Source organism: Protopterus annectens, chromosome 1.part0 (assembly GCF_019279795.1).
Source record: "Protopterus annectens isolate FY-2018-M chromosome 1.part0, PAN1.0, whole genome shotgun sequence".
Lineage (NCBI taxonomy): Eukaryota > Metazoa > Chordata > Ceratodontiformes > Protopteridae > Protopterus > Protopterus annectens.
This window is the reverse complement of record NC_056725.1, coordinates 1,018,087,930-1,018,105,746: the sequence shown is the minus strand read 5'-3', so window position 1 is coordinate 1,018,105,746 and position 17,817 is coordinate 1,018,087,930. Positions and strand designations below refer to the sequence as shown.

The window sequence follows — 17,817 nt, the reverse complement described above, 5'->3', positions numbered from 1 at the left end:
GGAATGCTTGCAAAGGCAAGAAAGGAAAACACAAGATTCCTTTTCATAGTTTATGACTGGGCAAGACAAGTGTGGTTCTCTCAACTAATCCACATAACTGGAGATCCTGCCAATCCAATGTACCCTACTAGCAAAACAACAGGCACCCCTCCCTAAGACTCAAATTCAATGTTTGGATGATTTCAAGTGTCGCACAGACCATATGAGAAGAGAAGAAAAGAAGAAATGGCTATGTATTTCACGAGGTCTGTATACTATCACTAGTAAATCATACTTGGCCAGATAGGAAAGGTTTTTCATTTCGTCTCAGACGAGACACATTTGTGTACTTCTGCCTCTTCTCTCCTTTCCATACCTGGTTTTGGTATCTTTCCAAATTTTCTGTTCAGGGCCCTGCTTATTCTTCTGACAAAACTGTTCTTGAAGGGTACCTCCATGTGTAACCTCTGAGGAATTCTGTTCCTGTTCATGTGACTTTATTTTGTAAATGAGAGGCTCAGACTACCTCATCCTGCCTGTTTTGTTGCTTTTAAATTCTGTTTCTGTATGACTCTTGTCTTCACACACAACACGTTTGCAGGGGTATATTAAAGTCACAGGCCTTTATGTGAAGCAGAGCTACACGGTCTTTCAGAAGGACAGAGTAACCGTCAGGACCAACCCTATTTAATGTCTAAGGTGGTCTTAGTTCTTCTTTAACCAATTCCTCCATCTAATATGCATTACAAAAGGAGAAGGTTCTGCACACCATTAATGAGATATTATTCTAAAAGAACACGCTGACCGACTTTATCTGCTTTTCATGCTAGGGAAATATGATGTATCAAAATGGCATTGGATTCCTTTACCTTCTGTTATGAGCACTGTGACAGGACCTTGACTCTCCAGGTATCAGCATATTCTGCAGGGTCTGCTGCTGCCACTGCAGTTTTCTGGAAAAAGTGTCAGTCCAGAGCATATGGGAAACAGCCAGTTGCCTCTTTCCACACCTTCTCTAATATTTCATCCTGTAGATTCAGTGTAGAAATTGTGCTGGATTTGCTTGCATTAGCTCAGAAGGCATGCTGAGGTCTTGTACTACATTTCTAAAGTCTGAGAGCATATCACCGCATGGTCATCCCCCATATTTTTTGAGTACAATTTCCAGTGGTCCTCATGATAAACATAGAGCATTTATTTGAGAATGTGATACTTGAGTTATAGAATTATTTCTATAGTAGGAGCTCCCACATAACTTTCCTTTGGAGCCTATGTTTTACTTTGGTCATATACAGTGGATGTAAAAAGTTTACACACCCCTGTTAAAATGCCAGGTTTTTGTGATATAAAAAAAATGACACAACAGTAAATCATTTTAAAACTTTTCTCACCTTTAATGTGACCTATAACCTGCACAATTCAATTAAAAAAACAAATTTGTTAGGGGAAAAATATATATATAAAAAAAAAGAACGTGCAATAAGCTGGTTGCATAGGTGTGCACACCCTAAACAAATACATCGTTGAAGCACCTTTTGATTTAATTACAGCATTCGGTCTTCTTGGGTAGGAGTCTGTCAGCATGGCACATCTTGGGTTGGCAATATTTGCCCACTCTTCCTTGCAAAATTGCTCCAAATCTGTCAGACTGTAAGGGCAGCTCTTGTGCACAGCCCTCTTCAGGTCACCCCACAGATTTTCTATTGGATTTAGGGCTGGGTCATTCTAAAACTTAAATTTTCTTTTGGTGAAGCCATTCTTTTGTTGATTTGGATGTATGCTTGGTGACATTGTGATGTTGAAAGGTGAAATTCATCTTCATCTTCAGCTTTCTAGCAGATGCCTGAAGGTTTTGGGCCAAAAGTGACTGGTATTTGGAACTGTTCAAAATTCCCTCCAGCTTGACTAAGGCCCCATTTCCAGCTGAAGAAAAACAACCCCAAAACATGATACTGCCTCCACCATGCTTCACCGTGGGGATGGTGTTCTTTTGGTGATGCAAAGTGTTGTTTTTGCACCAAACGTACCTTTTGGAATTATGGCCAAAACTTTCAACCTTGGTCTCATCAGACCATAACACATTTTCCCACATGCTTTTGGGAGACTTTATATATTGTTTTGCAAATTTTAGTCAGGCCTGGATGTTTTTCTTTGTAAGAAAAGGCTTCCATCTTGCAACCCTACCCCATAGCCCAGACATATGGAGAATACAGGAGATTGTTGTCACGTAGTACACATCCAGTACAGCCAGAAATTCCTGCAGCTCCTTCAGTGTTGCTGTAGGTCTCTTGGCAGCCTCTCTGACCAGTTTTCATCAGTTTTGGAGGGACATCCAGTTCTTTGCAACGTCATTGTTGTCCTATATTTTCTCCACTTTTTAATGACTGTCTTCAATGTGTTCCATGGTATATCCAATGCTGTGGAAATTTTTTTGTACCCTTCTCCTGATTGATACTTTCAACAATGAGATCCCTTTGATGCTTTGTAAGCTCTCTGTGAACCATGGCTTTTGCTATAGCAGACAACTGAGTAAATGTCAGGAAAATCCTACTAGAACAGCTGAACTTTATTTGGGGTTAATCTGAGTCTCTCTAATTGATGGCAGGTGTGTACCCAAGAAGACTGTTGTAATTAAATCAAAAGGTGCTTCAACAAAGTATTAGTTTAAGGATGTGCACACATATGCAACCAGCTTATTGTATGTTTTTTATATTTTTTCCCCTAAAAGATTTGTTTATTTTTCAATTGAATTGCATAAGTTATAGGTCACATTAAAGGTGGGAAACATTTTGAAATGCTTTATTGTGGTCTCATTTTTTTATATCAGAAAAACCTGGCATTTTAACAGGGGTGTGTAAACTTTTTATATCAACTGTATATTGGGTAAAGTGTTTTTTATGTTGTTGAGGTCTTTGCTATGCCATGCATTAAGCATTATTTGGATAACTTATATGTAGTTTATTTCTCTGCCTTCCCTGTTTGCTCAGAATTTCTGGCGTCTCCCTCGTTAGCTAGGATGGGGGTCAAAAAACAAAACATAGCATGCAAACTGATGGTCTCCTTTTCAAGACTACATATGAAGAAGATCCACTGGTACATTCGGAGCCTCTGATACCAGGCACATTTTTTAATAGTTTCCTACTCTAGAAGTAGTAGAAAATGGTGTGGGTTACTATCCCTTTGTATATGAGTTTCTAGCTGTATCTTTGGCATGGGAAGTAACCTTGCTTCTACTGTAGAGATATCTTGCTACTCTAGAAATGTGGTATGAAGATTGGCATCTGCCTGCTTCCAAGTCCCATATTTGACTGTCATTCTGCAGCGTTAGTGAATACCCGTGTACGACTGTACTTTCCAGGACCTGTTGGTTGATGACCTTTAGCCCAATGAGTTATTTTCCCAGTGGCAGTGATTTTTTTCTTATGCCTTGGCTGAGCATGTTGATGTGCAGAACCATTAACCATTATTACAGTCAAATCATTCCTGAAAATACAAGTGTTTTTGGTAGCAGCCCATCTGGTGACCAGCTGGCATTCTTTCAATTAATTTGTCACGTTTGCTAATAACTAGTAAATTGGCATTTCTGGATAGTCTTGATGGTTCAGTTTCTCTTTTAGCAGTATTCCATCAAGGTTAGATCAGGTGGGAAAATCCACCAACCTGTCCATGTGTGTTCTATTCTTAGTGTCATTGGATCTTCAGACATTCATATTAGATGTTTCCAGGTAGGTTTTGGGAGCACATCCTGCTTAAGCAAGTATTTGTGGTTCGGGGATTACTTCAAACTCCATTTAATATCCCTTGAGGTAAGGGAAGTTGTTTTAATCTTGAAGACTTTCATGGCAGTCTGCTTCCAGGGCTTCTTGTAAAGTTCAGCAACCTAGATGTGTCCTGTTGTATCATTAGTCAAGGATTCACTTATTTCAGAACTACATGTTCAGAGGCAGAGATTTTGACTGTCTGTCCAGGGTTCTTGTTTAATTTTTGCAAGGACAGCACATATTTGGTATTGGAAACAGCCTATTAGATGCATTAAAGAGGAAAGACTTGTCAAATTGCAAATGTGAATTCATCTGGAAAGTTGTTTGAACTAATTGAGGATTGTGAGATTCCCAAAATAGATTTTCATAGTATGCCTTCAAAATGCTTATTTTCAGCTGTTTAGCAGCTGAAGACCAAATTCTTAAGTGTTGTTCTCTGACATATTGTCAATAGTGTGAAAGAAGGATTTTTTCCTGTGTGCTTCTTCCATCAGTGTATTTGGTGAGAATCTACCTCCAAGTTCACTGGGAGGGTTGCAGTATGGCTCTAATAGTAACTTTTTCCTTCCTTCAGGTATGGTTTCCCCATCTCCTTGGTTCTGCCTTTAATCTCTTCTTACTCAGGATTTTCTTAAGCATGACAAGGAATCTTCACTTTACTCCTTTCTTGTAATGCTAAGGCTACTTCCCTCACAAATATTAGCAAAGGTTGTGGTGTTGATCGAAGTTAACACATTTCCCACTTGCTAGAATCGCTTGTGCTGCAAAGTGAAATAAGTTTGAATGAATGATCCACAGTAAAACTTCATCTTTCGTTCATTCTTTTCAGAAGTTACTGTTAGTGAATCCAACAGTGCAGTGGGAAATTGACTGGATCTTCATGAATGTTTGTCTACATTCATTTGTCCATGTGGAATTCTTGCTAGAAAACAGGATTTTTCTTAATATGCAGTTTTCTAACGAATAAGAAGTCTAAAACTCAAATGTGTGTCATTATTTAGTGCAGAGGATACATAGGTTTTGTTCTTCTGTGTTGTCTTTTGCTAGGACTACAGCAGAAATTTGATGGCTGGTTAAAAAGGAGGCCGGTTAGAGAGAGGCAAGATAAGAGGAAGACTACTGTATGTGTCTTCTCTCTCCTTGAAGTACTTTTTTTGATGGCCATAATTTCTGTTTGCAGTCTCTTACAACATCATTTTCTCCGTGGAGTTAACTTCACAATGCCTCATGTTAGGGTCGTATCACCTTGTACATGAATCAACTGTCTATGCTGTCGTAATTCACTTTCATCTAGTCTGTCTGATACCACATCTTTTTCCTTTAGAAGTGTATGCAAAGGAAGGTCTTATTGAGCAGTGTGTGTTCACAGAGGCTTGTCTACAACTAGTCAGATGCATACAAACTGGTTTCTTGTTCCTTTGCCAGTGTGATTTGCATCTCATACTTAGTTATGTTATCGCTGAAAACAGACCCTGGGCCAGCTTGCCTACATAATTAACAAGTTATAAATGTAAGTAAATATAAGTAGATAAATAGATAATACAAACATTTGTCTGTCTTTGAATTAATTTTTGTCATTGTTACCAAATGGCAAAAAATACCCTTTCTTTATTCTTTCAAGCTTCATTCTGACAGGATTTTCTTTACTTTGGCTGCACTTTTGTGCAAGGCATTTTTGGTATAGCCCCTTGGTCAACCATTCAAAAGTATTTATCATAAAATGGACATTGGAGCCAAACCATGTACAGGCTTTGCCAGGTCAGGCCTGCAAAACGATTTTTTTTTTTCTTTTTAATCTTAGCTTGGGTCATGCTTCTTCATCTGGACATAATAGATTGGTTTTCATTTCACAAGCACAGTACAATTATTTTTTTCTGTATCCTTTTTCAACCAGTACTGACTATGTCATCCCCTTCAGACTTCAACCCATTGGTTCTCCAGGGGTGTGGAGTTGCCCCTCAGATCCTGTAGGGTGAGCGCTGCTTGGAGGGACCTTTGTTCAGACTGACATTCGTTTGTTTGGTGTTCTTGCCTGCATCCTAGTAATGAGAGCATTTTTATATGAATAGCTTTAGCGCTGCCTACTGGTCGGTGATATGATCACATGCATTTTCATAGGACTTTGTATGCCCTTCAAACAACTTTTGCCATGGTTCTCTCTGTGTGTCCCTCACGAGCTACCATCACTTGTTTGGGTGACCAGTTCCATGTCATCTGTGCACTGGCCTCTGCCTGACAACATTGTCCTAACCCTGTAATGAAGATGGTGTCAGGGAGCAGTGGAAAGATAGGCCAGGACCCATCCGTCCCACAGAGCATGTGCTTTCAACCACAAGGATGCTAATCAAACACAAGTAGCCTGGGTTATAGTCAGGGCTTTTTCCCTCTACACCATCGTGAGGCTAGCATGATGCCTTATTTCACAGGAGACAGCTATGTAGTTACCTATCCTAACATCATGCATTTAAGAAATGTTGCTCAGTCTGTAGGTGTGACACTTAACCATTTCCTTAGGTAGTTATATTTGTTTCTGAACGTATTCTTTGGTTTGGTAGGTGTCATCCATTATTTTCTTCTTATTCAGCTTCATGGACTGTGAAAGAATGGGAAAGGTAAGGCCACACAGGTTCTTCTTCTTAGGGATGTGTCTTTGACAGTTGTAATGACATCTCCTGATGTTGTGGACACATTTTGGTAGAAGTAACAATAGTTGTATGAAGGGGCAGCCGTTAAAGAAGACTGTTATGAAGAGCAAAGCTGCCATCACTGTCTGGAGAATGTGAATTCAGGTGCATTCTGCTGATGGAGCATTTCTGGGGTGATAGTAGGCCTATATGACTTCCCTTCTTGATGTCCTGACAAATGCCTTCCTTGCCATCTCACCTTCTGGATGGCATTTAACAAGATATTCAAAATGGAGAATATTAATGCCTTTGTTTGTAATTCTTTCTTCTTTAGATGTCCTTGTTTTGTTTACCAAATATATTTAATTGATGTTGCTCTACTTTATATGCAGTGCTAACTGAAGTTTAAATAATAAATGCTTGTGTAGTGTTGGTCTCTGAGTCTGAAAGTGCATTTGTTGAGCTATATTTTCATTAATCATTTTGCAAGACCTTTGAGTAACAGTTGCTCTTTATATTACAGGTGCTGCCTGCAGCTTATCTCTGATTGCCCTCCTGTAGTGCAAGAAGAACTTGATCTCATCAGTGCTGTCAGTCAGCTTGAGGAATTTGGAGTAAAGATTCTGCCTCTGCAAGGTATTATTTCTTGCTGTCAGCTTCATCAGTAAATTTTAACTCTTGTCAGTCTTCATCATTAAGTGCATACAGGTCTCAGGAGAGGTCTAATGAAGAGCTGTGATTCCAGAGAGTGGGAAAGATGCATCTGAAGTCTTCAAGTCTTTGCGTCTGTCTGTGCTTGTATGGGAGGAATTTTCTGTCAGTCATAGTGGTACCAGACACCCATGATGACAGCTCCTATTCAGCTCTTTTTTTCTCTCTCTTGCATACAAACACATCACGTGGTTTCATTTGGTTAGTAGCTGTAATGAGACTATACAAATTAACAAAATATTGGCATAATTTGACAACACAAGATAGTAGCATTATCAGATTGTCACTTGCTGAATATTAATGATCGCTTATACGCATCCCTTGAAAATATTAATTAATGAAAGCACATGCCAGGAACTCGACCTGTATATTCCTCTTCTAATCCTCTACCCACTTTGACACCCATACCCACCTCCACCATCAAAAAACTTCTTCACAAACTTAAACCCTGCACCAACACCCCTGATAACTTACCTGCAGAATACTTAAAACTGTCAGCCTCCTTCATTGCATATCTTATAAGCATCCCCCTCAACAGGTCCATTCAGGAATCCTGTATACCTGATGTCTGGAAAAAAGCATTTATCCTTCCACTTCATAAAGGTGGCAACAACTCCGACATTTCAAACTTCTTTCCTGTTGCCATCCTCTCCCCAATCTCCAAAATACTTGAGAAATGTATTCACACTCAACTCCTCAGTAACCAGACCCAACACCATCCTCTCCCCCACTCAACATAGCTTTTGGCCCGGACATAGTACTAACACTGCCCTCATCTCCTTCCTAGACACAGTAAATAGAGCTTGAGATGCTGTTTCCTTAGTCTCAGCACTCTTCCTAGATTTATCAAAGGCTTTTGACACTGTTTCCCACTCCCTCCTGCCTACTAAGCTCTCTAATCTTGGACTGTCTCCCCCTACCCTACAATGGTTTACTAACTATCTCAGTAATAGGCATCAATCACCTAAATTTATTTATTTATTTAACATTTGTTGACCGGGAAGTGGTCTAAATGGGAAATGTTCTAAATGGCAACATTATTCCTCTCCTTTCATAACTACAAATACAAGTGTCCCCCAAGGCTCAGTACTGGGACCCCTCTTATTCAATTTATTTGCCAACAGCTTTCATTCCTGTCTCACCCATAGTACTGTTATCCAATGTGCAGATGACTCAACTGTTATCTGCTCTGCTAAATCTGTCCCTGCACTACAGCATCTCACCCAAGAAGCATTTAGTTCCACCGAAACCTGGATGTCTCAAAATCATCTCACTTTCAACCCCAGTAAAACAAAACTTTTAATATTTACCCCACAAAATCCAACACTGTTGGCAAGTCACTATTCTTCCTTCATTCCCAAAATAACACCGTCATCATCATCCCCCCCAGTACCAAATTCCTAGGTGTCACCATTGATGACAAATTAACTTTTAACCTTTACATCTACAGCAACATCAAAAACTAGGTACCCTGTGTAGGCACAACTATTTTTTAGCCTCTCCACAAAAAAGACTCTGGCCTCATCCTTCCTGCTTCCAACACTTCTGTATGGCGCTTCCATCCTCACCAATCTACAGTCCTCCTTGAGAACAAAACTAGACTCTTGCTACAACAACTTTGCTAAATTTGCTACAAGCACAACATTTTCTACCCATCACTGTTCCTCTCTGCATCAACTAAATTGGCTAAAATCCCCTCACTATCTCACTTTTCTACAATTAACTACAGCCCACAAGCTCATCTACAACCCAGAAACCTGCCCTTCCCTTTCCTCCATACTGGCCATGTACCAGCCTGACAACTCAGGTCCTAAAAACAAAATGTTACTATCCATGGAGAAACCTAAGCTCACAGCTGGTCAAATGTTGTATTCCTATAGCATCTCTAAAGCATGGAATAATCTCCCCCCCTTCACTCAGAACTATCAGCAATCCTGCCTCCTTTAAAAAAAATCCCTCAAACTACATCTCTCCTCACACTGGTTATGGTCCTGTACTCCAAAACACAGCCCCAACACCTAATTTCTCTCCCCAGTGTTATACCTATATTACTTCCTTCCCTTCACTCTGCCTTACTGCTTCCCTGTCACTTTAGACTGTCATTTCCCTCCCTAGCCCTTGTATCCCCTTACGGTTCTTACACTGCACTCAACTCCCCCTGACAGTTAACCTTGCAGACATATTACACACTTGTGCATTATTTGAATGCACACTATGAACCTTGTAGATTTATTTCATTCATGTGTTATTTGAACATATGCCATTTACTACTTCTTTCTCCATGATTGTAACTTTTTTCACAACTGTTTTTTTTTTAATTAGTTTTCATTCAATATAATAGTACTGCTTGATGTCCTCTTGTTATGCAAAATAATATTTTCTTTGTATGTAATTTTGTGAACCTTTCTCTGATGTGTATTAATATGTATCTTTGTATGTAATCTTGTGGAACTTTTCTCCTTGGGCCTCCACTGAAAATGGGCTCTTTCCAGGCCCAGTGGACTTTCCCGGTTATCAAATGCAATAAATAAAGAAATATAAATAAAAGAAAGCAAAATCCACCAACATTCTCTTCTTCCCAACAAATCCTCCTTCCCTTTAGGTAAAAATGTAAATTTGCACTGTCAAAGTATGTGTCTGCAGGTTTAGTATCAAAATTTTGAGTGACACATTGTCAAATCCACTTACTCAAAAGTCCGAACATCGATATTCCGAACCGCAAAATCTCATCCCTTTTTTAACCCATGTTAGCACTTGTTTTTAGGTGTGGATCGGTCGGAAATGTTGACATTCGGGTTTTTTTTCGGCATTTGGACAATTCGGCGTTACAGATTTCGCATAAATAATTTGACAGTGTGCATAAACGGTGAAGCACAGTCGACATTTTGATAGTAAACCGTGTCTGTAGTGTGCTTTCAATAAAAATTACTTTTCAGTAAACTTATTTGTGACAAATGACTGAGATACATGCAGTCCTTTTCTTCAGCAGTAAAATGGTGGTCTAGAACTCCACACCAAGCCCATCATACCTCGGCCATTTGCAGTAAGAGGAAGTACCATATGTATGGGATATTTCTTGTTAGTTACTAGTTGTTGGTAAGTCATTGTGCTAGCCATCAACCAAATTAAATGTCTAGAGCTTGGATATAATTCTGCAGCCACTGTGCATCTCCAAGATGTTTCTCTTCCCTTTCCTGCGTTAGATGAAAGAAACCTGCAGTGTGCTAAGATTCTAGGAACCATAGTTGAGGGACTGGAAGAGGTTTGTTGGTGGTGCACCTTGCAGGTTCATGACAGTGGGAAATTTGGGACTCCATACTTTGGTGGCAGCATGAGGTTTTGCACTTATCTTCTGGATTCATTTTGAAGCAGAACAGTAGACTTTTCTTCAGAATAAGGCTTTTATGGTAAGGCTTTATTTTGTGTCATGCATGGTTGATGTGGACCATTTTCACATGCTATGATGGTTCATTCTGCAACATATGTGGAAAGATGTTCATATTCGGAATCAGGAGCTACAGTGCAATTCCTTAGCCATGGGAATTGGTCAGAGGTGGATGTCTGCCATCTGGCTTCACTTCCAGGGCATTCAGCTCTCCCCAGTATGACACTTGTCTTCGCTCATAGCTTGTGGCATTAGTTGACATATTTCTGAAAAAGGATAACAGTCTGCAATATCTTCATTTCTTCTATTTATTTTTGTATATTTTTTGCTACAATAGTCTGCCAACATTATCTTTTCATCAGTTCCTTCCAGATGAGTAAGAAAGACTCCTAATGGTAATTAGAGAAATGATGACATTAGTGAACTGGTTTCTACCTGCATTGCCTTTTTTGTCTGTGGAGAACCATGTTATTTGTCTGTGAGTGTTGTATTGCTTTTAACCAGAAGGTACTTCACAGGATTTCCAAAATCAATATGACGTTGGCCCAGACACCTGCCATATTTTGGGTAGGACCTCTAATGTCACAGAGAAAAACAACATTCTCTTACAAGGGAAGAAGAGTTGGCTTATGTGTCCCCATTCCTGCAGCCTGTAACTTCTGCATCACCACCTATCCTGGCCCCCTGACACAGTGAGACTTAAGCTGACATTAGAATTCAGCCTTTGGATAATGCTTTTAAGACTGCCAGGTGGACACTGGTTTCTAGGTACCATGATGAGTGTTCATCCTTTGCAGTTTCAGTCTGCATAATTTAATGAATTTTCTCTCATGGCATACCTGCCATCCTAATAGAGAAAGCTGCTGAAGACTAACCTTCTCAGAAGCTTTCTTCCTATCCTTCTTGCTGGCAGAATGAGCCACCTCCTGTTCCTTTAATAGAACTGATATAAAAAAAAGGCCAGGTGCTTGGCCTTCTAGCATCAGCTTCAGTGTCTGCCACATTCAGCTGCTGCAGGTTTACAAAGAGGTATATGATTTCTTGCATGATTATTTCACAGATGGATTATCCTTCAACCTTGGGAATAGTTCCTCCACCAAAGGTAATGAGAGACTCCTCCCATCTCTGACTGCTTAGTCTCAAGAGGTGGATAATCATGATTTGGCATAGCCAAGCCAGATCTTTACTCTTGGCTATGACACAAAAGACAAGGAAGACATTTTGTCAGAGTTCTGTTGTGAAGGACGTCTCATTTGGAGAGATGCTAAATTTAATGAGGGAGCATTTCAAGTTTGATATGACAAAGAAGTGTCCTAGATCTCTTAGGAATTGAACTGAAGATTTATAGCAGTACTTCTTGTGTTGCAGCATTTGAGGACTTTTTGAATGGCACACATTACAAATGAATTCACAGTAGTCCCCTCCAGCCCCAAGAATCCTGATAAATGCTACAAGATTGAAGAACGATGTAACTGCCTGTACTGAAACCCCATTGTGGTTTTGCAGTAGTTTCCATGTTTGTGACTAGAGGATTAAACTTACCCAGGGTGCAGTATACCTGCTAATAACAAAAAAAAGCAGAGTCCTGGCTAGATTTGACAGAAAAGGTGTATGCTTCACCAGCTCTGCCTTCAGAGCAAAAAGGCCAGAACTATATGGTATGCTGCACATATAAGTACTATTCTCAGACAGAGTATGGATTTGCCTTCTGCGTTGCAAGCTAAGGCCATGAAGGATAGACTTCCAATGCTTAGCCAAAAGGCTTTTAAGGTGGGTAAGCATACAATAAGATATATGTATGATGCCATTGATATCTGTGTTAAGTGCGCATCGTGAAGCACACTAAAAGAGGGAAGCATGAAATTCAATGAGTCTGCACAATGCTCAACAGGTTAATTAAAGCTGTCACAGTGTGAAATCAGAAACTATCAGTGTGGTTCACATTGAGTTACTTGTTAGTCGCTACATTGTTTGGATGTCAGCAAAGAAGAAATGCAGAGAACATAAGTGAAAATCAAAAACAAAAAAATAGTCAGTGACCAGGAACAGAGCTAAAGTACGATAAATTACTAAATTTAATCTTTAATACTGTATACATGTAAGACAGATCAATAAAACATCAAGCGCTTTCCTCTCCGCATTCGGAGACTTTATCAAGATAAAAAACAGTCCGTGAACAAACAATTTAAATAGCACACACCCAAAGTGTTAAACCAATCAAAAAATGGAATTCAAAAATTATTACTAATGAAGTATCAGGACACATACAACTACAATCCTTCACAATTAAAATATTTAAAACCGTAACTAAACCAACTATAAAACATGCTCAACTAATGGGGTACCCTTTCATATCATACACTAATGTGGCACCCATTCATGTAAATATGCTAATAAAAAATCCATTTAATAAAAACTTAAAAAACATATATATATATATATATATATATATATGTGTATATATATATATATATATATATATATATATATATGTATGTATAAAAATACTTAAACAAATAAATACATCAGTTATGAATACTGTCATCTAGGCATATGAATATAAGTATAAATATACACCTCTATACCTTATTAATAAATACTATAAAAAATCTGGTCTAAATATATCAAATACACGTGTAAATTACACATATAAAAAAAAAAATATATATATATATATATATATATATATATATATATATATATATATATATATTTAAATAACCATGCTTCATTTTCAGCTTTCATTTTTATCTAGTGCCTTTAATTTTAAAAAGTAAGTGATTGAAAAGGATTCATTCAAACCTGGCCACTGGGTTGCATTAGTCCTAAGTTGCCATAGGGCCTCATGTCTTTCAAGGTGTAGTGGGCATGGCCCACCCCTCGGATTAACTTGCAAGGGTTCAATCACAGTGAATTTGAAAGTATGGCTTCGTAATTCATTGCAGTGTTTCATCAGGGCATTTGTATCCTTCTTTAGTCTAATGTCCCTCAGATGTTCATAAATACAGTTTTTTAACCTTCTCTCTGTCTTTCCAATATAAAAACAGGGGCATTTAATACAGAAGGCACAATACACCACTTTATCTGTTTGTGCAATAGGTTTTATTAAGACTGGCCCTCACCCCATTTATGTTAAAGGACGATCCTTCCATTATATAATTATAGTAATTACAAATGCCACACTTTTTCATGGATCCCTTAACGTGTCCATTGCCAACACTTTCAAAGATGTTTTTAAGACATTGCCCTTTCCTATAAACTATAATGGGTTTTTCCCCAACTCATTGTCTAGTCTCACTACAGGATGACAAGATGGCCCAGTTTTTAAAAAAGAATATCCGTTATCTGTTTACTTGCCAAATTATAGGTTGCAATAAAGGCTGAACGAAAGTTTAATTTATTCAAACCAGTGTTATTCTGTGCCTCAAAAATTGTGTTGGGTACAATACTTACTTCATTAGATAGAGCATCAACTTTACTAAAGTCCACCATGTGTTCCGATACCCTAGAATTATAAGATAAAATAGCATTAAAAAAGCCTCTTTCCCTGTTATTAACAACTTCCAGTATTAATTCATTGACCAATTCAACCGGATAGTCCATTTACAAAAACATTCCCTTTAATACTTCACATTCATTAAGAAAAGCATTAAAACAAGACACCATCCGAGCAGCCCTTACAAACTGCCCCTTCACTACGGCTGTCTTCTGCTTATATGGATGAGAGTTGTCAAAGTGTAAAAAACTGTTGGAATATGTTTCCTTCCGAAAAATCTCTGATAACATTTTTTTGAGGGGATATCCTTAATGAGCCTGATATCCGAATAGGCAATTTCATCCAATCCTACTGTGTGGGTGAATTTTAGGAAGGATGTCGAATCATTAATATAAGCCAAAAACTCACAAATTATATTTTCAGGTCCATCCCAAAATATAAAAATATCATCCAAGAATCGTACATACATCCTGCAGTGGGTATAAAAATGTGAGTTAAATAAAACTTTCTTCTCCCACTGCAGCATAACCATATTAGCATATAGGTCCCCACAAGAGGACCCCATAGCAACCCCACAGTCTGGATGAAAAACTCATTCTCAAAAAATATACAATTATTCCTTAAAGTCAAATCAAATAACTGTTCGTATACATTAATACTGGCCTGAGGTGTACCCCCCTCTGTAATAAATACTCACTTACCCATTCAACCCTAATATCATGGGGTATCGAAGTATGTAGATCTTTTACATCTATAGTGATAAAAACAACAATTTCCACAAATTTAAAATTATTAACCCTCAGTAAAAAATCCCATGAATCTCTACAAAGACTCTGAGATGCTCTTATGCATTTTGGGTAAACCAAAAATGAGTGGGGTCCTTGGATGGGAGTCAGATAGAAAATTAAACTCATCAATGGAAATTGATTCCTTTATGAACAAATAATTAAGTTCATTCCGAATTCTGTTATAGGTACCATTCAATTCATTTAAAGATATTTTCCTATATGCGTCCCCATCCAAGATTTTCCTCATTCGTGTTTTGTAATCACTTAAATCCATTATTACAATCCCCCCACCTTTATCAGGTTTAATAACTCTAACCTCCTTATTCGTCCTCAATTTAGCTAAGCCATCCAACTCACCCTTACTCAGGTTGGTGTTCAGAACATTCTTAGGCAAATTTCTCACATCCATTTCACACAGCCTTTCAAAGGTCAATAAGGAAGGGTGTATGGGTGGGTTATAGGTACTAGAAATACCTCACGTGTTCAACATATTTAAATAAAACGTTTAGATTCAACTTCCTCACAAAATGTCTTAGATCAACCAGTGTATGAGCTATATCACAATTCCTAACAGGCACAAACGTCAGCCCTTTAGCTAGTAAATCACAGTCATTCACATCAGATTGTAAAGAGGAAAAATTGAACACAAGTTTTAAAAATTGGGCCATTTTGTCATCCTCTAGTGAGACTAGACAATGTGTTGGGGAAAAACCCATTATAGTTTATAGGAAAGGGCAATGTCTTAAAAACATCTTTGAAAGTGTTGGCAATGGACACGTGAAGAGTTCCATGAAAAAGTGTGGCATTTGTAATTATTGTGATTATATAATGGAAGGGATTGTCCTTTAACATAAATGGGGTGAGGGTCAGTCTTAATAAAACCTGATGTTCGTGTTACCCTGCTGCAGTCTTCACACTTGGGTTATCCTGCCGTCAGGCGGTCCTGCAGTCCGCCTGAGTTCCAAAGTCTTGGTCCGGCGTCAGTTGCTGTTGCTTCTTCCCTGACGTCAGTGCGTCAAGGGTATATAAGAGGCATCTGACGCCATTTTCTTCAGTCTTTCTTGCCGCACGTTGCCCGAAGCAGAAGCAGTTCGCAAGTGCTGGTCGGCCGACGCCTGAGATTTTCGAATCGAATTTCAGTCCGAAGTCTTCAGTAAAGCTAAGTACCCCGTTGGGGAACCTTTACTTGCCTCAGTCCGATGTCAGAAAAAGTTAACAATTGCATTTCTTGTGGGAAGCAAATACCTCATAAGTACTTCCATTCTTATTATATTCCTTGCCTAGGCCCAGACCACGACATCACAGGTTGTCGGTTTTGTGCTAGGTTTAATAAACGAACTATCAACCGCCGTTTTGACTGCGCACGACATTACTTTGGTAGGAAATTTTATTATATCATGCCGTCGGAGCAGCCGACGACTGGCATGCATAAAAAATGCAAGGATAAGGACAGGCAGCCTAGGAACAAGCCAGACTCCGAGGCCTCTTCTGGGCCTGTCGCCGGTTCCCCGGTTTTCAGTGAGGTGCCTACGCAGCCCCTGATGACCGCAGAATTGGAACCCCAGACAGCTTTGGATTCTCAAGCGGAGTGTACTAGGCCATCACAGCCATCTTCATTAGGCCCTTCCGACACCGGAGCAGAAGGAGATCCCGGTGCAGTAGAAACACCTTTGGTTGCAGAAGGTGTCGTCAGACCGACTACACTCACCATTAAATCTTATGCTAAGCTTAAAACTCCATTAAAACCAAAAAAGACTGTACATCAGTCTCCAGTTCAAGGCCCCATGCCTAAGAAACAGATACTTAAGATGGCTGAAGATTTGATTACCCTAATCAGGGGTTCCCATCCCCCTCCAGATAAAAGACCAAGACAAGAGGAGGATTATGCTTCCTCTGACCAGGTTTCAATTTCTTCAGATTCTTCTGAGGAACAGGATTAAACTTTTCCCCCTTATGAAGACTCTGATGCTGAAGACTCTATTCCCTCAGCATCTCCCCCTGAAGACTACTCCTTTGGGGAAACTTTACATACCATGATGGAACATTTCCACTGGGAAGGCCAGGACTACTCTGATTCTAAGAAAAGGCTCCAAGAGTTCCTTTTACTACCCCAGCACAGACCACTTGCTATCCCTCCAGTTTTAGACATTGTGGATGATGTTTACTTGGAGTCTAGTCTAAATCCAGACTCTCTACCTCCTGCTCCAGCCAAACCAGACAGATACTACAGAGTACCTGACTCACACAAATTCCTTTATAAAAGCCCTGTGGCTGACCCAGAAACAATTTCCCAGGGTCCCAAAGGGGCTAAAGCTTCTATGGCTAAAAATCCTGTGCCCTCTGAAAGGGATTCCAGAGCCCTAGATAGATGGGGAAAGAAGATATACACCTCAGCTACTCTGGCTATGAGAGCATTAAATTGTCGGTTTCACATGCTGAAATATCAGCAGTTCCTAATGTCTCAATTAAAACAAAAAATGAGCACACATTCTGAACAGTCTGAATTCAAGGAAATGCAGGATCTGTTGCATGCAGCTGAACAGGTGGGCAAACATACTTTACAATGTGTATTTGATTAATTGGAAGCTTCCTGTAGAGCAGCTGTTACTGGGTCTGTCATACGTAGACATACTTGGTTAAAATAACAAACCCTACCTGATCATGTTAAAGCAAAATTATTGGATGCACCATTACAGCAGGATGTATTATTTGGTGTCAAAGCAGAAGAGGTTTTAAAGAAAATGGAGGATAAGGCAAAGTCTATGCAGACGGTCAAGGATTTTTTACAGGTACAACCCCCTCGTTTCAGCAGAAATTGGCCAACAAAAAAACTGGTCCTTTCCAGCTTCTGACAGATCACAGAGGGGCAAATACAGACGCCCAAGGGGCAGAGGTCAGTCACAAGGCCCTTACAAACCTCACCAGTGGGTTACTGCTACCCAGAAAGGAGGAGAAGACAGACCCCAAGCTAGCAGAAGACATACACAATGACTCAACCCTTAAACTACCAAGCAAATCTCTCTTGGCAGCTCCCTTGGGAGGAAAATTAGCACTTTTTGCAGACAACTGGCAC

The 17,817-nt window shown here is 39.3% G+C and overlaps 1 protein-coding gene across 1 annotated transcript in view; it reads left to right on the top strand.

Annotated features, from left to right (window-relative positions):
- Positions 1 to 17,817, top strand: part of NBAS (NBAS subunit of NRZ tethering complex) — a 3,380,746-nt gene that overhangs the window by 1,507,236 nt on the left and 1,855,693 nt on the right. The window contains exon 31 of the mRNA XM_044064792.1: positions 6,888 to 7,000. Coding sequence (XP_043920727.1) covers positions 6,888 to 7,000 — 113 coding nt within the window. The remainder of the gene's footprint in view (positions 1 to 6,887; positions 7,001 to 17,817) is intronic.